The following is a 21,878-nucleotide window of genomic DNA, read 5'->3' on the forward strand; positions in this document are numbered from 1 at the left end:
ATTGGCATTTGAAGTAGATTCAGTCATGTGGGACTGAATCTTTAACCTGGGGGATGTGATGCATTCTCCAGGTAGATAGTGTCAGAATTGAGTTAAATTTGTAGGGCAGCCAGTCACTGTCCGCTGAGAATTGGAGAACTGCTTGGTAGTGTCAGAAAAACCGAACATCAAACTGGAGAAAATCAAAGATAAAGAGAAATTTTAAAAGAAGCCAGAGGAAAAACAACCTGTCTGTAGAAGAGCAAAGATAAGAGTTACATCTGACTATTCCTCAGAAACAACACAAACAAGAAAAGAGTGGAGTGAAATATTTAAAGTGTTGAGAGGAAAAATAGAGGATTTCTCTATCCTGCAAAATTATCCTTCAAAAGTGAAGAACAAGTTAAGACTTTCTCAGACAAACAAAAATTGAGGGAATTTGTTGCTAGTAGATTGACCTTGAAAGAAATAAAAGAGGTCCTTCACAAAGAAAGAAAATGATGTAGAATCCATATAAAGAGAATTAGAGAAAGAATAAATGAGAGTGAAAGAAAACTTATATTTTTCTTATTCATAATTGATCTAAGATATCAGTTTGTTCAAAACAATAATTACAACCATGATTATGGTTGATGATTATGACCTATGTATAAGTGAAATGAATAATAGAAGTAATACAAGGGACAGGAGGGAAAAATTAGGAATACTTTGTGATTATAAGCTACTTGCACTATCTGTAAAGTGATGTAGTGTTATTGCAAAGTGAACTTGGATTTGGTGTAAATGTATACTGAAAACACTAGGGCAACCACTGAAAAGAAATTTTAAAAAATAATTGATACGATAAAGGATAGGAAAATGGAATCACATAAAATGCTCAACTAATTTTTTCCAGTTTCATTGAGGTATGAATGACAAACATTATATACATTTAAGGTGTGAAATGTGATGTTTTGATACACATGTACATTGTGAAATGATTCCCCCATAAAGTTAATTAACGTAAAAATCACAAAAGGTGGAAAAAGAGTATAAAACAAAAATAAGAGAAAAAAGGGCAGCAAATAGAAAACAGTAACAAATATGGTAGATATTAACCCATTCACATCAATAATTACTTTGAATATCAACAGTCTAAAAACACCAATTAAAAGGCAGAGATTGTCAGCATGGATCAAAAAACAAATCCCAACTATATGTTGTTTAGAGAAAGAAACCCGTTTTAAATACAAAGATACACATAGATTAAAAGTAAAGGAATGAAGAGGGATATACCCTGCTAACATTAATCAAAATAAAGTGGGAGTGGCTATATTGATTTCAGACAGAGCAGAGTTCAGGGCACAGAAAGTTATCAGGGATTAAGAAGGGAATTACATATTGATAAAGCTGTCAAATCTCTAAGAAGGCATAACAATCCTTAATGTGTATTTGCCTAACAAGAGAGCCTCAAAACGTGTGAGGCAAAAATTGATAGAACTGTAAGGAGAAATAGATGAATCCAATATTATAGTTGGAGACTTCTGTGTCCCTCTATCAGAAATGGACAGAACCAGCAGGCAGAAAATCAGTAAGGACATAGTTGAACTCATCAACATCACTTATCAACTGGACATAATTGACATCTATAGACTGCTTCATCCAGCTGCAGAAGACACATACTTCTCAAGCGCACATGGAGCATTCACCAGTATAGACCACATTCTGGGCCATAAACTATATCTTCACAAATTTAAAAGAATAGATATCACACAATTTCTGTCTCAGACAGTAATGGAATTAAACTAGAAATGAATAACAGAAAGGTAACTGGAAAATCCCCAAACCATGGAGATTAAACAAAACACTTCTAAACAACACATGAGTATAAGAAGAAATCTCAGGAGAAATTTGAAACAAATATTTTGAACTAAATGAAATGAAAGTACAGCTTATCAAAAATTGTGCAGGTTTTTGTGTGGACATGAGATACAGGTGTAACAGTTACTTTGCAAACTGTGTTCAAATGTAGTGGGAAAGGGCCCAGAATACCTACCTTACCTCTGCCAATGGAGAGTTTCTTTCTAGTTTATCCGGGATTCAAAAGTCATTTTGCGCTCCAAGCTTAAGCCTCTCAACTCTGAGACACAGCATGTGAAGAGCTGGCCCTTGTTCCTCACTCCCACTTAACTCCACATGACATAGCAAAGTTAAGCTTGAATCTGAAGAACTTGCAGTTTTCCAAACGGATGTACCTTGGAGCGTTTAAACTTAACTCCCACTTCACTGCGTTTATCTGGACTTCAACTCCCTCACTCTTTTTAATTGTCTCTCTGGTTTACCATGTATCTTACCATCTTCCTTGTAAGATTACTGCTGCTAGACACAAAGATCCTAGCATCCCCAGAAATAACACAATGTATTCCAAAGAGCACATACCCAATTAATGTTAAGGGAATAAATGAGCCGGGGAGCTTATTATCTAATTTATTAAGATTTAATTTCTCCTAAATTCTTAAGTAAGCTAAACAAATCCAGGTATGTGTCATTTAATTTTTACTGAATAACAGACTAAAGAAGATAAGGAAGAGATGAATTGATAATCTTTTACTTTATTTTGCTCTATTTCTTGATGCCAACAATTTTACTACTGACTTATTTCACTTTTCTAAAGTAACACCTATTCCAATGCCATGTTACCCTATTCTAGATCAAAAATAAGAGTGAATGTTTCCCAATTTGATTCACAAAATATAAAAACTTGCAAACTTGATACACAGCAGTAAATGTATAAACAAGTGATTCATAAACTTATACTCAGAAGCTATTTAAACCATCTATTAATAGAGACGACATTTGAAAAGTAATGAAAAGAGAGACAAAGAGACAGAGATACAGAGAGACAATGAGAAAAAGAAATGAAAATCTCCAAATTACCACATAAACAGGAAAATAAAGATGATACACATCCATGGTGAAGGAAGTGATCTCCAGGGAGTTGGGATGCGCTAAGTCAGGGAGACAGCAAGGGGTAGGGGCTGTCTGCTCCACTGAGAGCAGAGTGTAGCCCTTAGAGGAGCCACAGAGAAGAGCTGGTCAGCAGGTCAGGTTCCAGAGTTGGAAGAAGGACACACTGGGGAAGTCCTGGGAGAAGGCTGCTGTAATGGTAGAAAGAACTGGAGCTGGACAAAATACCAGCTTCTAGACAGTTAGCTCTCAGTAAGATCCTAGGAAAATGAAACCCAGGGACAATCCCCAAATATTGATTTATTCTCATGTTTACTCTTCCCTTCAGTAGGCCTGCTTTTAGCACTTTGGCTACAAGTGCCTTTTTATTGCTTGAGATATTTTGGAATAGTGCAAAGAAAAGTGAATTAAGAGACAGGTCTGCCTCAGGCTGGGAGGAGTGTAACAGTGTGGCCTCTAGACAAATTCAGACCAGGGGTCTATTCCCAGCTCTGCTAATAACCAGTCTTGTGAACTTGAAAAAACTGTGAGTTCTTCATCTGCCAAGTTTGGTAAGCCCTATCTTATAAGACTGTTGCAATGTATGTACTATATATACCACATGGCAAGAGGACTAGCAAATATCACCCACTGTTTAAAGAATAGCCGAGTTATTAATATTATTTTGATCTCAGATGATCAAAATTCACCTCCCTTGGAATTTTTTTTTAATCCAGAAAATTTCAAAGAATATACAATATTCTTAGAAAAAGAACACTGAATCGACCAAAAATTCTCTCTAGTTGGTGAAACTAACGTTCCCGATTAGAGTATTTATCATTTAATTCAGGTGTGGAGTTGTTTTCCCCAGCTGGATGCAGCTCAAGCTCCTAGATTGGTGTCAAAGAACAAGTCCTACCATCCCTTCCAGGTGCCCTTCCATCCAAACCACCTCTGTTTTCATTCATTACACCCTCGTCTAAAAGTTATCCCTCACTTGAGAGTTTTCCAAACTATACTCAAGATAACCTAATTAAAATGCCTTTATAGTGGAGCAGACTCTAGCTCTCCCAGTTTGGGGCAAAGAGTCCCAGCACAGTGGTTTCTTGGCATCTCACCTAAGGGGACATACCCGTTATTTTTCAGAAACTCCCTGGAGACGATGTGTGTAGAGCACCTAGTTTGCACAATCTGTGCTAGAACGAGCAAAGGACACCTTCCTTTCCTGCCCCAGGTGGAGATTTTTCTATAGTTTACCCACAATCCCAAAGTAACTTGTAGCAGCAGTTTTCCATTATAGACCGAATGTTTGTGTCCTCGCAAAATTCATATGTTGAAGCCCTAACCACCGCCCCCACACCCTGCCTCCATACGATGGTATTTGGAGGTGAAATCTTGGGGAAGTAATTAGGTTTAGATGAAGTCATGAGGACGGGGCACCCATGATGCAATTAGTGGTCCTAGAAGAAGAGCAAGAGAGACCAGAACTCACTCTCTCCACCATGTGAGGACAGAGAGAAGGTTGCTGTCTGCAAGCCAGGAAGAGAGCTCTCACAAGGAATGGAACCCACTGGCACATTGATTGTGAACTTCCCAACTTCCATAGCTGTGAAAAATAAATGGCTGTTGTTTAAGCCACCCAGTCTGTGGTATTGTTATAGCAACCTGAGCAGACTAATAGAGGGTTTTTTCTGTCAACTCTGAAGCATACTGTTGGAGGGTTTGGCCTCTACTCACCACTTCCAGGACCTCAACTAGCCCACCACACAATGGAAATGAAAATTACATTCCACTGAGGACTTGTAGTTTCCTAAAGTCCCAAACTGCCTTGCTCAGGAAATTTACACTTAACTGCTATCGTAAGGAACACCCTCTCCTCACCCATTCTTTTTACTTTACCTATAGGTCATAGAGAATATTCCAGTATCTTACTCATATGAGTGCAACTCACAGGCTCTAAAATTCTATGAGTAGAGGCTGGATTTTCTTAGCATCCCCAGTACTAACACTGAACCTTCCAAAGAGCAGATACTCAACTTTTGGTGAATAAAAGAGCCAGTAAACACAAGGTATAATTTATTAAGATTTAATTTCTCTTACTTTCTTGGAGAAGCTAAGAAACTCAGAGTATAAACCAATTATTTTTACAAAGCTAAAGATTAAAAGGAACAAGGAAAACTAAGATTGATCATGTTTTACTTTTTTTTCTATTCCATTATCCTAACTGTTTTACTGTGGGATTCTTTCACATTTCCAAGAACATAATCCCTATTGTGATGTTATATTTTCTTGTCTGGGGGATAAAAGACCTCAGACTTCAACAGGGGTGGGAAGATATTGCTGGGCATGGCCCTGGAAGGTGCACTGACTGGCAGTAGTGTCAGCCCTGGCTGCATCCATGGCTCTGGCTTTCTCTTCTTCATCTCGCAAAGCTTCTTCGTAATAAGATGGAAAGGCACTGGGAACTGTATCATTGACCTTGGCCAAAAATTCCAGGACTTTCATCTTGCTGGTTTCAGCGCGGGCTCTCGGGCCCCACAGGAACTCATAGCACGGAGGATCGCTGTTGGGCACCTGACGGTACTCCAGGTACTTCAGCCTCACTAAATCTTTGGTCATGAGCTACCTGGGCTCCCCATAGATGAAATGTTTCCTTCCAGCATACACTCGCATCATACTCAGGAATTTCCAGATGTCTCCCTCAGTGGCACAGTTGCCCTTCATGACGATCATACCCAGGAGATTCATCAGGAGACCGGTCTTGGGTAACCCCCTTCCACCACGCACCCTCCCATTGTTGGGAAGTTTCAATTTGCTGACAGTATCATAGCAGTGACTGGTTGAGTCGACTTCCTTCACATCTACTGCAAAGACTATCTCAGTGTGCTCAGAGGCTCTCTTGAGAATCTCAGCAAATCGGTCATGGTAGCTTTGGTGGACAGTCTTCAGCATATCTTCCTTCATAATGGGCTGTTTCATTTTATACTTGTACAGAAGGAACTGCTGCTCCAGTAACCCAGCTTTCCTGGTTAAAAAGTCAGTTCCTGAGCTCTCAGTGAAGGGTGGAACCTCATAGGCGCTTACCCTATCCTCATGTTGGCCGTTGGAAGCTTCATCAGATCTCGTGTAAGAATTGCCTGCAGAAGTAGTGGTGGTAGTTGGTGCTCTTTGAGGCTCCTGGGCGGTGCTACATGACCCAGCAGCAGGCAGACTTTGGGTAATGCCTCCACACTGAGGAGAGGAGGTGGTAGTGGACTCCTCTTCTGCTGCTGCTATGGCCTGGGCACCCCCACAACTCGGTCTCACCTCCGGCCTGGTGGCGTTTATCACCAGCATGGACCTTACTCTTCTGACTCTGAGGCATGGTCAAGGACAGCAGGAAGGAGTATAGACAGGAGGTCAGAAGATGTGGACACCTGGAGGAAGGAGAATTAGATGCTATGAGCACCTTCAGCGGGGAGATTCCTCCCTGGCTTTAACCAAGGCCACCTCTGCAGGGTCCTTGAGGGCACTGCTCTAGGCCCCCTCAAGGCTTCTGTTTTGATCAGCCTGTCCCCTGAGAACCCTGTGGAGGATGTTAGAACCTTAGACTGCAGCCTGCCAGCCCTGCCTGGGGTATACTGGGATAACAGCAGGGGCTGCCAGTCGGAAGCCTCTGTTGTGGGATGTGACAGTCTTCTCAGTTTACAGTCAGGATCATCATGTCAACTGTTGGCAGGTCCAGGGCCCCCTCTATTCTGGTGCTTTGAAGTTGACACCTCAAACCAAATCCAACACTTCCCTGAGACCCCAGAGGAGGAAGTAAAGGGGTTCCTTATCCCCTCTCTCTGTCAGGGGGCACCCAACTGAGAGCTCTGTGGAGCCCTCTCTGTCATGGGCTGCTTGGGTGCTCAGTTGTCATTCAGGATACTCACCTGTTCTCTAGGTAGTACCTGGTACACCCCCCCTCTGCTGACTGGTGGTTGCAATTCATACTAACCTTATACTCTTCTCTCTTACATTTGATGTAAATAAGTGAGGGTGATCCTCAGCTTGACAGCCCTGCCCTGAACCTTCAAGTTCTGAATGCAGAGGTGGGGTCTAGGTTTTTTGTTATCTATTCAATGATTGGTGATCCCTTCAGTCTTTGCCTTCCTTTGACCCTTGGCATAGTCTGGGACTTCTCTCTTCCTGCCAGCGTCTCCTGAGACACACCCCACCCCAGGAGGATATGAGGGTTCCCCCAGTTGCCAGTGGTCTCCAAGGCTGAGAATAGGGGATGGATTCTCTTATACCCTAGTTGTGGGTGTTCCCCCCAGACAACTAAACTACTGGAAAGATCTGGAAATCCTCCTACTGTGGGGGATAAACTATCCCTTATAAACAAAATCTCTCACCCCCCCCCCCACATCCTGCCTCCCCACCACCCTCAGCCTTCCTGCCTCCCACCTCCCACCCCCGGCCTCCCCCATCCCCCCCACTTCCCTGCCTCCCTCCATCCCCCCACCCTGCCCTCCCTCTGACACCATAGGAGAAAATGAGTGTCAGTCATCACATCACCAGTTGAACAGACACCCCAGGCTGCCAGCAGGGCGGGAATTCCCTCAGTCCTCACATAGGGTCCTTATCCTGACTCCTGGCCGCACTTGGGATGCTTTCCTCTGCTAACTTGAGGCCGCTCCCCTCAAACCAGCGCCCTCACATCTGAGACCCTCCTCTCACAAGTAAGCCTGATAGCCCTGCGTGGGGCTTCCCAGGCTTGACGGAAGCCACAAGTTCTGTGCCACTTCACTCTTCTGGGGTTGAGGTCTCCTCAGACCTCACTCAGAGTTCTGTCTTTGAAATCCTTCAGGGCAAGGCCCTCAGCTTCCTGATCTATCAAATAGGAAAGGAAGGCTTCCTTCCACCTGACTGCCATGCTTGGGTCCTCTGAGAGTGGCAAGCAGGGCCTCATTGGGACTTTCCGCCTAAGTTCCCCCACCCAGACTCTCGCTAGCGTCTTCTCCTCCGTGTGCTGAACTGGGGCTGCCCGTGTAACCCAAGGCCCTCACCGCCCTGAGAGCCTCTGGGCGAAAATCTCAGCCTGACTGTGCTGCACAAGGCCTCCCAGGACTTAGAAGAGGGGCGAAGGTTTGGAGGGGAGGCAGGGGGTGGGGGATGTCTCCCACTAGCCATACAGGCTCCTCACCTCGACTCGGTTCCTGCTAGAACCTGGAAGTCCTCACTCCTGAGGCTGCTCGCCGCAGGAGGCAGTCTCTCACCTTCCTCAGGCTCCCTAGGAGGAAGTGAGCGCTACCCCTCACCTCACCACCGACAGGGCCTCGATCTCTGGCGCCCCCTCTGTTCTGGGGTGGAGGGCACCCTCAGTTTCACTCAGGATTCTCAATTATACTCCTTTCAGACCCTTGGGAGCTTCCCTCTGCCACTGCCCTTACTACAGGGTCCTCACCTCCTTGCGAACTTCCTCGCAGGAGGCTGCCTGATGGCATAGGTCTAAGATCAGGCTAGGGAAAGTCTCTGCAAGACTCCCTACACTACTGGGTGGTGTTCTCCTCAGTCATTGTTCATTTAGGTCCTCGTCTCAGCTCCTGTCTCTTTAATGAATGGTTTCCTGGGAAGTGCCACATCCCTGCAAACTTCTGAGTACTCTCTCCACTGTAAATCTTACGGACAATGGGTCTGTGTCTCAGGAAAGATGTGAGATGGGGAAGCTCAAGAGCAAGGTAGAGGACTCACATAGGAGGTGAGCTTTCAGAGAGAAAACAAAACATGTTGATTATTTCTCCTCTACCACCCAAACTTGGCTTCTAATGTAACTTCTGTTCTGCAAGACTTACGTACTACAGGAAATGGGCTGAGCCTGATAATTTTGTGAGACCCCATGTTTCAAGGTTAACTGACATTGCATATATAGATGATCACATTGTTACCAGATAGTATATCCTTCCTTTCATTATTCATATCCTTCATTTATTTTGGTTTTCTTATCGCCCTGGCTATGTATTCCAATCCAGTACTTTGGGCACAAACTTTTTTTTTTTTCTCAGTCACCTGAGATATACTATGGAGTAGTGAGAAGAAAAGTGAATAACGATACGCAAGGTCAGCTTCAGGGTGGGAGTGGTGGAACAGTGTGTGCCCTACAGAAATTTAGAACAGGAGTCTAGTCTAGCTGTGTCACAACCTTGTGAACATGAGAATATTGCAAGTTCTTCATTTGCCAACTGAGTTTGATAAACCCTATCTTGTATGACTGTGGGGATGTATATATTGTGTATAAAGCACCCATCAAAATGACTAGCAAATATTGGGTGTTTCATGAATGGCAGTTACTATTTTTACCTAGACAATATCACCCTCCTATGTAGGAATGTTTTCTTAAATCCAGCATATGTCAGAGAAAATGCAATGCTCTCAGACAAAACACTACCAAATCAGTCAAAAATTTGCCTTAGCAAGTAAAATTAAGTATCTTGTCCGCATTGGAGCATTTATTATTTAATTTTAGTGTGGAGGTGTTTTTCCCCCCACCTGGATGCAACTCAAAGTTGCTAGAATTTTGTTACGCACTGACTCTTTCAGTCTTTTCCAGCTGCCCTTCTATCTAAACCACGTCCATTTTTATTTTTGTTTCTTCCCCACCAAAATCTAGCCCTCTCTTAGAATTTGCCAAATTATACTCAAGATAACCTAACTAAAATGCTCTTCTAGTGCATTGGGATCTGGCTCTACCAGTTCAAGGCAGAAAGTGTCAACAGAGTGGCTCCTGTGCGTCTCACCCATTGGGGCTCAAGGCAGGCTGCCCCAAAATGTGCCACAAAGGCATATTGATTACCTTATATTACGGTTACTGAAGAAATGGCCAACGTAGGAGGGACAGTCTGACCCTCCTTTATGTCTCTCTGAAAGCAGGAAATCTCTCATGTGAAAGATGCACTCTCTGCATCTGGAGGTAGAAGGATACCCTTATAGCCAGAAATAGGGAATTCAGGCAGAGAAGTCTATATAAACAAACCTTGTTACTTCTTTAATTTACTACCCCAAGCCCAAATTCTGTTTATATTCTTCACTGATTGAGCACTCAAAATGCAAGTTTATTTGTCCTGTCCATTCCTCAAAACTTTATTGTTTTTTCATCTAAAAATATAAAAGCTGCCCTTTTTTGGCCACTTCTTAGGTCCCATTTCTAAGAAACCTCCATGTGCATGAATTACAATTTGTTTCTTTTTCTCCTGTTAATCTGTCTTGTGTCAATTTTGTTATTAGTCCAACCACAAGAACTCAAGTGGTGTAGAGGGGTAAATTTCCCCCTCCCTGACAGTTGGCAAGCCAGGCAGGAGGCTTCCCATCCTGAGGCTGCTGCAGCTGAGAGATCCTGGGACATGTGATAAAGGCCGCAGAAGGTAAAATTTCTTGCCATGTCAGCCTCCCAGATTGCTGCCTTCAAGGTCTGATGGAAGGGAAAGTAGTGAAAGTCGCTTGTTTTCTCTCTAAATTTAGGTTAGCAGGAGAAAATATTTGTGTAGCTAGTTTTTCTATTGGTCTGCTCTTGATAAGAAGAGATTATGAAAGTTTTTTTCTTTACCTTGAAGGAATCTGACCAAAAAATATATACAGTGTCTTGTCTTATCTTTATCAGGTCTTTGATTGCTTAAGTAAACCTAGTCCTCTGGGTGTTAAAAGAGTGAAATTTTGCTCAGAACCATATACCCTTCTATATTTGCCTGTGAAGTCTTTAACTGTTACTTTGGTTAAATGGATGAATAAGCATTGTTTCACAGTGACCTATTTGACTAAGTGTTTTAAAGCCTCTTTGATATTTTTGACAAGTTTCCCCCAAATCAAATTCTATATGAAGTCTTTTTGACTTAGAACTAACTTTGAGATATGAGTTATTTCAGAGGGCCCATGAAATATCTCAAAGATTTGTTCTCTTTCCTTATAAAAAGAGAGATATTAAACTAATTAGGAGTATTTGTTATGTTAAATTACATGGGAAGCATTGTCAAATAAGAAGTAACGAACTTTAAGCCTTTTTTATGTTGTGTCTGTATAGGTATGTATTATAAGTGTTCCAGAAATTATGTGAAACTACTGGAAGTCTTATATGTCCTGGCATAAAATGTTGTCTGTCACCAAAATTGAAGCTCACACTAAAAGGACTAAACCCAAGTATCAGGGAAACACTGAAGCTGACTTTTATGCACAGGCAGCAACAAAAATAGAATCTGTAAAGATTGTGGCACGTGTGGATAAAGTCCATTTTGCTTCTGCCAAAAAATTGACCCTTAATCGCCAGACTTTTGCCATCCTGATGTCCGTTTAACATAGCAGCAGTCTGCCCCTTAATTGGAGAAATTAAGTGGGTAAACAATAGCTATAAAATAAATAGCTGGGGCTATGAGAAACCCAAGATGGCCCCTTGGTTCCTCCCAGCCTTCTGGCAAAACCCCCCCCCATTTAAGATAACTCAAATTATAAATAGACATTGGTAGGAAGATTTCTATAAAATTGTGCAAAAAGTTTACCAGCAGTGTCTGACCTGTCAGGTCCATAACCCTGGGAAGAAAAAAAAAAAAAAAAAAAAAAAGATTTTTGTCCTCAGAGGCCTGAAGACCTCCTTTCGCTGGACCCTTTGAACACCTGCAACTGGACTTCATTTATTTGCCACTTAGTATGAATCATCAAAATATTCTTGTTATTGGGCTTCCCTGGTTGGCGCAGCGGTTGAGAGTCCGCCTGCCAATGCAGGGGACACGGTTTCATGTCCCGGTCCGGGAAGAACCCCCATGCCGCAGAGCGGCTGCGCCCATGAGCCATGGCCGCTGAGCCTGCGCGTCTGGAGCCTGTGCTTCGCAACGGGAGTGACCACATCCGTGAGAGGCCCGCGTACCAGAAAAAAAAAAAAAAATTCTTGTTACTGTATGTATATTTTCTGGATGGGTTGAAGCCTTCCCTTGCTGCAAATCTGATTCTCTCACAGTGGCAAATAAACTGTTTAGAAAATGTGTTCTCCACTTGGGGTGTACCTTTTAAAATATCCAGTGATCAAGGCACAGATTTCCCTGGGCAAATCATGCAAGCCTTAACAAAAACCTTGCAAACTTCTTGAAATTATCACTGTCCCTGTCACCCACAGTCTTCAGGGCAGATCGGTAGAACTAATGGAAAAACTGGACTCAAGCAGAACAAGAGTTAACATGGGACCGAATGAACTGATGAATATGATTATAATTTTCATGATTTTTTTGTCTGAAATATTACTGATTTTTAAAAATCTTTCATTTTCCAGATATAAGGAAATTTTTTAACACTTACAGCAGTTTGATAAATTACACCTTTGTAAATAGAATTTAAACATTTATCTTTTTGTCCCTACCTGATCACTCCAGAATTCAGAAAGTCTCAGTGAGTATTCTTATTTTCTTGGCAAAATAGTTATATGCATAATTGAATAAGAATCTGTTCTTATAGCAGGACACAATTGGAAACATTGGTTATATTACCAAGACTTTGATTGGAATGCCATATTTGACAGAGATACATGTACACTCAGATATGACCAGATAGCTTGAAGGAACTAAGGTCGACTTTAGGGAACCATAAAGCCCCTTGAAAAAACAGCCTAGGACCTTGCTGACAGAGTTCCCAGCAGCTTCCCAGCAGCCTTACCAGGTGAATAAGGAAGGCCACTTCCTGACAGGCACAGGAGCCTCAGGATATTTGGGGGACTTCAAGAAGAGAGGAATTCACCCAAATCTCTAGGTATAAAAGGAACTCTGACGACAAGTCTTTGGTGTGGCTTCCTGGCCTTGAGAAGCTATTAAAATTTCACTCTGGAGACTCCTTATGAAAACTTCCAGCAAAGCAGATTTAAAAGAGCCTATATGGCCAATTGCTATTCTTGCTGGACTTAACATAAATAATCAGGCCAAGTTTATTGAATCTAGACTTATTTTTCAAACAGATTAGTCTTAATTTTGCTTTCTTTGGTAGAGAAGAGGGAGATTTTAGAGAGAAAAATTGTTTCAATAGAAACTATACTACACACTTGTGGATATTAGGTTCTAGTGCTATTACTTTTCCTTGAAGTTTTGTCATTTACCTGTAAACTGGACTGGATCCTGAATTTTTCTAGTTTCCTCCAATATCTGGCTGCAACTCTCTAACATTTCCTATTTTCTCTCATTATTTTGATGTATCTGTGGGGAGAAGGTGAGCTCTATGTCCTACTCCTCTGCCAACTTGACCTGCTCCCCTCTCCCATCCTTTTGACTTGAATCATTGAGACCTAAAACTGTTCTTTTCCTGAAGCCCTGCACACTGAAGCTAGACGACTTGATATAAATGTCAGAGAAATTGGCACAACAGCTCATATTTAAACAATCTTCATGCCAGTTGCTGTATGAGCTGCTCAGAAAGTTAACCTGGACACTCAGTGACATCATCAGAGACATTTCAAACTGCAATAGATGCTTCGAACCTGACACCTAGAAATCTTCTTTTTTTTTTTTTTTTTTTAAAGCATATTTTGTGGTGGTGATTTCTTTTTTTTTTTTTTTTTTAAATTTATTTATTTATTTATTTTTGGCTGTGTTGGGTCTTCGTTTCTGTGCGAGGGCTTTCTCTAGTTGTGGCAAGTGGGGGCCACTCTTCATCGCGGTGCGCGGGACTCTCACTGTCGCGGCCTCTCTTGTTGCAGAGCACAGGCTCCAGACGCGCAGGCTCAGTAGTAGAAATCTTCTTGACTGACTGCCCCCTGGGCTCAGAAACTGGTTTATAACCAGCTCCAATCATTAACCTTTGTTTTTCTTTTGTTTCCATAGAAATGCCTCTTATTAAATACCTGATATTGCTTGCACCATAGACCTAGCTTTGGGAGCCCATCTGCATCATTGCCTCCTGAAATGAGATACAACAATTTAACTGAACTGAACTGTTCTCAGAACTAAGAAACTGGTTCAATGAAATGGAGGACTCTACTAACCCATTCTCTGTCTCCACAGTGACCAGTTCAGCTCTTAATATGTGAAACTTCCAGGGAAGTTTCAGAGGAGGGAACTGTTAAGGCTTAGGGCAGGTTGCCCCCAAATATACCACAATGGCATATTGATTATTTTGAATTAAAGTTATTTAAGAAACAGCCAGTGCAGGAGGGGCACTCCGACCCTCCTTTCGGACTCCCTGAAAGCAGGAAATAAATCTCTCATGTGAAAGATGCACTCCCTGCATCTGGAGGTAGAAGGATACCCTTATAGCCAGAAATAGGGAATTCAGGCAGAGAAGCCTGTATAAACAAACCTTGTTACTTCTTTAATTTACTACCCCAAGCCCAAATTCTGTTTAGATTCCTTACTAATTGAAGGAATTATCCAAAATGTAAGTTTATTTGTCCTGTCCATTCCTCACAAGTTTATTGTTTCTTTGTCTAAAAAGTATAAAAGCTGCCTGCTTTGGCTACTTCTTAGGTCCCATTTCTATGACACTTCCATGCACATGAATTACAGTTTCTTTCTTCTCCTGTTAATCTGTCTTGTGCCAACTTTATTAGTCTAACCACAAGAACTCAAAGGGGTAGTGGGGGAATTTCCTCCTCCCTGACATACCTCAAGGCAGTTAACCCTTATTTCTCAGAAACTCCCTGGAGACAATGTGTATAGAATACCTGTCTCTGCACTGTGTTCTCCTGCATTGAGATAAGAGCAAAGACACCTTAGATTTCTGTCTGTTAGCGGCTGAATTGTGTCCCCCAAAAAATTCATGTTGAAGGCATAAACCCCAGTACCTCAGAATGTGACTGTAGTTGGAGATAAGGTCTTTAAAAGAGCTGGTTAAATTAAAATGAGGCCATTAAGGTGGGCCATAACCCAATCTGACTGGTGTCTTTATAAGAAGAGATTAGGACACAAAAGGAGAGACCAGGGATATATGCACACAAAGGGACAGCCAAGTGAAGAGGGTGGCCATCTGCCAGATGAGGAGAGAGGCCTCAGAGGAAACCAACCCTCATCTTGGACTTCCAGCCTCCAGAACTGTGAGAAAATAAATTTCGGTTGTTTAAGCCACCCATTCTGTGGTATTTTGTTGTGGAAGCCCTAACAAGTCAATACACTGCCCCAGGTAGAGATTTCTTTCTGGATTATCCTTTTACTTTCCCGTAAGTCATAGAGGGCATCTCAACATCTTGTATGACTGCAGCTCCTTGCTTCTAAAGTTGTATGGGCATAGGCTGGGTCTTTATCTTAGCATTGCCAGTACTACTAGCACAGAGCCTTTTAAAGAGTAGATGCTCAACTGACGTTTGGGAAATAAAAAAGAAAGTGAGTAAGAGGTCTAACTTGTTAAGATTTAATACCTCCTACATTCTTTAATAAGTTAAGCATATTGAGGTATAAATCATTTAGTTTTACAAAACAGAAGACTGAAAGGATTAAGAAAAATCAAGGTTTATCATGTTTTCTTTTTAATTATTTTTTATTTTTTCATTCCATTATCCCAACAGTTTTATTGTGGGATTCTTTCCCATTTCAACAAAAATCCCTATTGTGATGTCAAATTTTCTTATCTGGATGATTTTTAAAAAGTCTCAGACTTCAGTAAGGGTGGGAGAAGCTGCAGGACGTGGCCATGGAACATGCCTGGAAGTGACAGTATTTCCAGGCCTGGCTGCAGTTTTGGCTCCATTTCTCTCTTCCTCATCTTGAAAAGCTTCTTCATATCGTGATGAGAAGGCACTGGGAACCATATCGCTGACCTTTGCCAAAAATTCCAAGATTTTCATTTTGCTGGTTTCAGTATGGGCTTTTGGGCCCCACAGGAACTCATAGCACAGATCACTGTTGGACACCTGGCGGTACTCCAGGTACTTCAGTCTCACTAAATCTTTGGTGATGAGCTTCCTGGGCTCCCTATAGATGAAGTGCTTCCTCCCAGCATATACTTGCATCATATTCAGGAATTTCCAGGTGCCTTCCTCAGTGGCACAGTTGCCGTTCATGAAGATCACACCCAAGACTGTCATCAAGAGACTGGTCTTAGGTAACCCCCTACCAGCACGCCCCCTCCCATTGTTGGGGAGTTTCAGTTTGCTGACAAGGTCATATGAGTGGATGCTTGAGTCGACTTCCTTCAAGTCAACTACAAAGACAGCCTCAATGCATTCAGAGGCTTTCTTGAGAATCTCAGCAAATCTGTCTTGATACTTTTGGTTGACAGTCTTCAGCATGTCTTCCTTCATAATGGGCTGCTTCATTTATATTTGTACAGAAGGAGCTGCTCCAACAAATCCATCTGACTAGTTAGAGTATCACTGTATGTGCTCTCAGTAGAAGGTGAGACATCAGAGGAACATGGCTGTTCCTCATCTTGACTGTTATCATCTTCATTAGATCTTGTGTCAAAAGTACTTGAAGAAGTGATGGTAGTAGATGGGGCTTTTGAAGACCCCTGAGAAGTGCTATTTTGAACTCTGGGGATTATCTTCCAAAACAGGAGAAGAGGAAGAGGGGGGTTCTTCTATTACTGCAGTGGCCTGAACTCTCCTGTGACTCTGGGAGTCATCTTGGGCCTGGTGACGTTTCTCACCGGTGCGGAGCTTACTCTTCTGACCCCAAGGCATGATGACTGTGCTCAGGGACAATGGTCAGGAGTGTGAGTAGAAGAGCAGGGGATAAGGGTCCACTGCATGAGGAAGGTTGAGAGAGTGTGCAGCTTCAGCAGGGAAATACCACCTTGGTTATAAGGAAGGCTACATTTGTAGTTTTCCTTGAGGGCACTGCTCTAAAAACCCATAGGGCTCCTGTTCTCCTAATCAGCCTGTCCCTTGGGAAACCTGTTGAAGGAAATTAGAATGATCTTTAGGCTGCATCCTGCCACCCCTGCCTCAGGCATGCTGGGGCAACAGCAGGGGCTGGTGGTCTTCTACACTGAGGAGTCTCTTATGTCACATTCAAGACCGTCATTCAACTGGTGGCAGGTCATGGGACCCATTCCCTTTGCTGTTCTGAGGTTGACATCACAAACCTCCCTGGGATCTATGAGAAAGAAATGAAGGGGGTCCTCAGCTTATCAACCCTGTCCAGGTGCCCCCAGTACTGACTGCTCAGTGGGGAGCAGTGGGGAGTGCCCCCAGTACTGACTGCTCAGTGGGGAGTTTTCTGTCCTGGCCTCTGGAGTCCTCAGTCCTCATTAAGGGTCCTTAATTTGGCTACATATAGGGCCTGATATCCCCACCCCTTTCATTGAATGGTGGCTACACCTTCAAACTAAGGATTTCACTTCCCATAGACCTGATATAAATAAGTGTTGGTAGAGCTTCAGCTTGATAGCCCTGCCCTGGATCCTCAAGGGCTGTAACAAGGAGCAGGGCTGGATTCCTTATCACTTCTATTTAGTGGTAGATGATCCCTCAGTCCTTGCTTTGACCTCTGTCATGGCCTGGAATTCCACCCTCCCTTGCCCTTAGGCCTGCCCCTTATACTAAGGCCAGCACCACCCTGAAACCCCTAGGAGAAAGTGAGATTCTCGTCATCTGACCCTACCTGTCCTTCGTCTTCTGAGGCTGAGAGTAAGGAATGAATTCTATGGTTATGGGGTATGTGGTTCCCTTAGTCCTCAGGGTATTCACCTGGTCTCTCGAAAAACCTGGAAATCATCCCACTGCTGGCCCTAGGCCGTACCCCTTGGACCATGTCCCTCACCCCCTTGTGACACCATAGGAGGAAATATGTCACATCATGTCAACAAAGCCCAGGTATCCCAGGGATACCAGGAAGGGCATGGTTCTGTGGGGTTCTCTCACAGTCTAAAGGCAGAGGTTTCCTTAAGTCCTCACTCGGGATTCTCACCTTGACTCCGGGCAGGGCTTGGGATTCCTTCCTTCGTTTACCTAAGGACCCTCTCCTCAGACTAAAATCCTCATTTCCTGAGGTGCCAGAGAGGCAAAGTCTGGGAAGGCCACATGAGGCTGCTACTACCTGTGCCCTTCCAGGGTTGACATCAGGCTATAGGCTCCTTGGGGCTCTCTCTGTTCAGGGTAGGGGTGTGCCCTCAGTCCTCATTCAGGTTCCTCACCTTGACTTCTGAAGGGCCCTAAGTTTCCTCTTTCTTTCAACTTAAAGTCACCCATTTAGACCAAAGCTCATATGTTCCTCTAAACCCTGAAAATAAGTGAGGGGATGCCCAGCCTGGCAGCCCTGCCTTGGCCTTCTAAGTCTGAGAGCAGACACAGGCCAGTCTCTCTGTTACATCAGTTATTATGTGGTTTTTGTCTCCTCAGTCCTCATTCATCAAGTCTTCACCTTGACTCCTATCTCTTCTGTAAAAGTCTTCTTGGGAAATGCCACATCCTTGAAAACTCTTAATTGATCTCCCTACAACAAATCTTGCAGGAAAAGGTTGAGCCCCAGGAGTGATGTGAGATGGGAAGCTGCAGCCAAGCAAGGGCTCCAGCACAGGTGTTGTGCTATCCGAGAAAACACGCTGATCTCTTCCTTCTGTTCACTGGCCAGATATAGCCTTATATAACCTCAATTCTAATAGATTTACTTTGTACAGGGAAAGGGCTGAATTAAATGATTTTGTGAGCCCCTGACCTTTTGAGGTTTACTGACATTTCCTTCATAGATAGTTATATTGTCACCAAATGCTATCTCTTTCTTTCTTTATTTGTACCTCACTTTTATTTTCATATTTTTATTACTTATTCCTGGAGCTTTTTATTCCAAAACCATGTTTGGGGTATGAAGTCCTGCTTTTTAACACCTGAAATACATTTTGGACTAGTGAGCAGAAAAATGAAGTGACCCAAGGTCGGCCTCAGCCTGGGAGGAGTGGCACAGTGCGGGCTCTAGAGGGATTCAGAGCCAGGGTTCAGTCCAGCTGTCACTTACCAGCCTTGAATTTGAGAATATTCCAACTTCTTTATCTGCAAAGTGAGTTTGAAAAAGTTCATAGTGTAGGACCACAGGCGTGCATATGTATGTAAACCACCTGGCAGTTTGAGACAAAGTTTGGTACTTTCAATGAATGGCAGTTATTACTAAGATGATTTTGACCCCAAATGATAACAAACTTCCTTCACAGAATTTTATTTCCAGCCTACATTAGAGAATATGCAACTCCAAACAATATAGAAATCCGCATCAGCCAAAATGCCAAGCGAGTAAGACTAAGTAGTATTTCCCTATTAGAGCATTTGTTTTAATATTGGTATGGGGTCATCTTCTCCAGATGGATACAACTAGGAGTTCATTTGTCTCAAGGACCAGCAACTTCCCTCCCAGATGCCTTTTCATCCAAACCACCCCTAATTTCATTCATACCATTGCCACTAAAATTTTTTTTTTTTTTTTTTTTAATACACAATGTATTTATTTATTTATTTATTTATGGCTGTGTTGGGTCTTCATTTCTGTGCATGGGCTTTCTCTAGTTGTGGCAAGTGGGGGTCACTCTTCATCGCGGTGCGCAGGCCTCTCACTATCGCGGCCTCTGTTGTTGCGGAGCACAGGCTCCAGACGCGCAGGCTCAGTAATTGTGGCTCACGGGCCCAGTTGCTCCATGGCACGTGGGATCTTCCCAGACCAGGGCTCGAACCTGTGTCGTCTGCATTGGCAGGCAGATTCTCAACCACTGCGCCACCAGGGAAGCCCGCCACTAAAATTTGAGCCCTCCCTTAGAGTTTGCCAAATTACAGTCAAAATAACCTAATTAAAATGCCCTTTTAATGGAGCGAGCTCTGGCAATCGCATCCCACAAAAAGAGAGACAGTCCAGTGGCTTCTTGGCATCTCATTTCAATGAGTATCACCTTTATTTCTCAGAAACTCTCTGGACAGCTCATGCCTAAAGCACCTAGTTTGAGTGTTCACTTGCCCTGGGGCAAGTGCATAGGACCCCTTCCATTCCCTAGGTGGGGATTCTCTCTGGTTTTTCCACATCCCAAAGTTAACTGCAAAAATGTTTTCCATTCCAGGTTTAGTCTCTCAACTCTGAGAAACACCATCTGAGTGGCCCTTTCCATCACTCCCACAGCTTCATCTAGCCCACCATGCATCCTGACTGTTAATTACTTCCTGTCGAGGGACTAGAAGTTTCCCAAGACCCAACGCTGCCTTCATCAGGTAACTTACACTTGCTTGCTCTCATTTGGAACCTCCTCTTCCACACCCTCACTTTAAAAAAAAAATGTTCATTTGTTTATTTCTTAGAGTGTATCTCACCATCTTCCTTACATGATAGCTGATGCTAGACTCTAAAAATTCTATGGGCAGTGGCTTGCTCTTCATTTTCTTACCAACCATAGTAGTATTGGAGAGGCTTCCAAAGAGAAGGTGGTCAATTAATTTGAGAAAAAGAAGGAATGACCAAGAAGTCTTATTTACCATGATTTAATTTTCAAACAGTTTGAATAACCTAAGCAAAGCTAGGTATATATTATTTAATTTTACAAGCAAAGAGAAAAAGAAGGCAAACTAAGAATTAACCAGCCTTTACTTTTGTATCACCATTTTGAGATGCCCAATATTTTCTTGTGGGATTCTTTCTCGTTTCCACAAAAAAATCCTATTCCAATGCCATGTTACCTTGTTCTGTAGCAAAAGGAAAATATTGAAGGCTTTTCAGTTTTTTTTACAAATAGCAAACTCTTAGTCTTAAAACTGAACAGCAATAAACATGACACCCATGATATTAATACACTTCGATTCTGAAGCAAAATAAACATTCAATGAAGTGATAACATTTGAAAACATACTAAACATCTCTATCATAAATCTATCTATCTAGCATTTCTCTACCTACTTATCTACCAGTCATCTATCTTTAACTATGTATTCTTCATTTGGAAAAAAGAAAGAGATATATATTTTATTAAAACTAACTGCACCTAAACTACCATACTACTTAAAACTGTAAGAACATATATGTTTTGTTCCCTCAAACAATACTATTCTTCACTATTTAAGAGCTCGACTGCTCTCTTCCGAAATAAAGTGAACAAACTGCCCGCGGCCTCCCCCCCTATATGTGGGAGGAGCTTCGGGCCTTGTCCCCAGGAGGGGCTCTGCCCTCAGCAACAGCTGCAGCCCTGGCCGCGGCTCTCACTCTTGCTCTCTCTTCCTCATCTTTCAGAGCCTCCTCATACAGATCTGGTAAGGCACTGGGGGCGGTACCAATGATCTTGGCCAAAAACTCCAGCACTTTCATCTTGCTGGTTTCAGCGTGGGCTCTCGGGCCCCACAGGAACTCATAGCGCGGAGGATCGCTGTTGGGCACCTGGCGGTACGTCAGGTACTTCTGCTGCACGAAATCTTTGCTGATGAGCCTCCTGGGCTCCCCGAAGATCAAGTGCCTCCTCCCAGCATAGTAACCCAACGCATTGAGGAATTTCCAGAGCTCCTCTTCGGTGGCACGGTTGCCCTTCGTGAAGATCGCGCCCAGGACAGTCATCAGGAGACCAGACGTGGGCATCCTGAGCTCATCACTTGGACTTCCCTCGCTGGGGAGGGCCAGCTTGCTGATGAAGGCGTAGGAGTGACTTCTGGGGTCGACTTCCTTCAGCTCGAGGCCAAAGACCGCCTCCATGATATCAGTGGCTCTCCTGAAGATCTGAGGGAAGTGCTTCTTGTACTTCTTGTTGAGAGTCTTCAGCAGTGCTGCCTGCAGGATGGGCTCCTTCGTTATGTACTTCTCCATCAGGATCTGCACGAACATTGTGGACTTCCTGCTCAGAGGATCTCTGCAACTGCTGTGAATGGAAGGTGCTGCCTGGGAGGTACCTTCACTTTTCTCATCTTGGCTCTGGGCACCCTCTTCAGATCCTGGGCATGAAACCCCTGCATCATGAGAGCTAGTGGCTGGGGCTCCCTGAGGCTCCTGGCGAGTGCCAGCAGCAGGGGAGCTCGGGGGAGTACCCCGAGAAACAGAAGCGGGGGAGGAGGGCGAATCTTGTATCTCTTCTGCCGCCGCCGCCGCTGCCACCTCCTCCTCCTCCTC

At 43.3% G+C, this 21,878-nt stretch overlaps 2 protein-coding genes and 1 pseudogene across 2 annotated transcripts in view; all 3 read right to left on the reverse strand.

Moving 5' to 3' along the window:
- Positions 1-5,214: 5,214 nt before the first annotated feature.
- Positions 5,215-6,268, reverse strand: LOC103075482 (melanoma-associated antigen B5 pseudogene; annotated as a pseudogene).
- A 9,208-nt stretch (positions 6,269-15,476) lies between these two features.
- On the reverse strand, positions 15,477-20,185 carry LOC103075764 (melanoma-associated antigen B5-like). The gene is given in 4 exon segments (XM_082931330.1): positions 15,477-15,563; positions 15,566-16,137; positions 16,140-16,362; positions 20,105-20,185. Coding segments are annotated over 4 exon segments (963 nt in total).
- A 718-nt stretch (positions 20,186-20,903) lies between these two features.
- The window catches only part of LOC103076033 (melanoma-associated antigen B4-like), a 1,171-nt gene continuing 196 nt past the window's right edge, over positions 20,904-21,878 (reverse strand). Inside the window, exon 2 of the mRNA XM_007464181.1 lies at positions 20,904-21,836. Within this exon, the coding sequence (XP_007464243.1) occupies positions 20,904-21,836 (933 nt within the window). The remainder of the gene's footprint in view (positions 21,837-21,878) is intronic.

Source organism: Lipotes vexillifer, unplaced genomic scaffold (genome assembly GCF_000442215.2).
Source record: "Lipotes vexillifer unplaced genomic scaffold, Lipotes_vexillifer_v1.1 scaffold1793, whole genome shotgun sequence".
Lineage (NCBI taxonomy): Eukaryota > Metazoa > Chordata > Mammalia > Artiodactyla > Lipotidae > Lipotes > Lipotes vexillifer.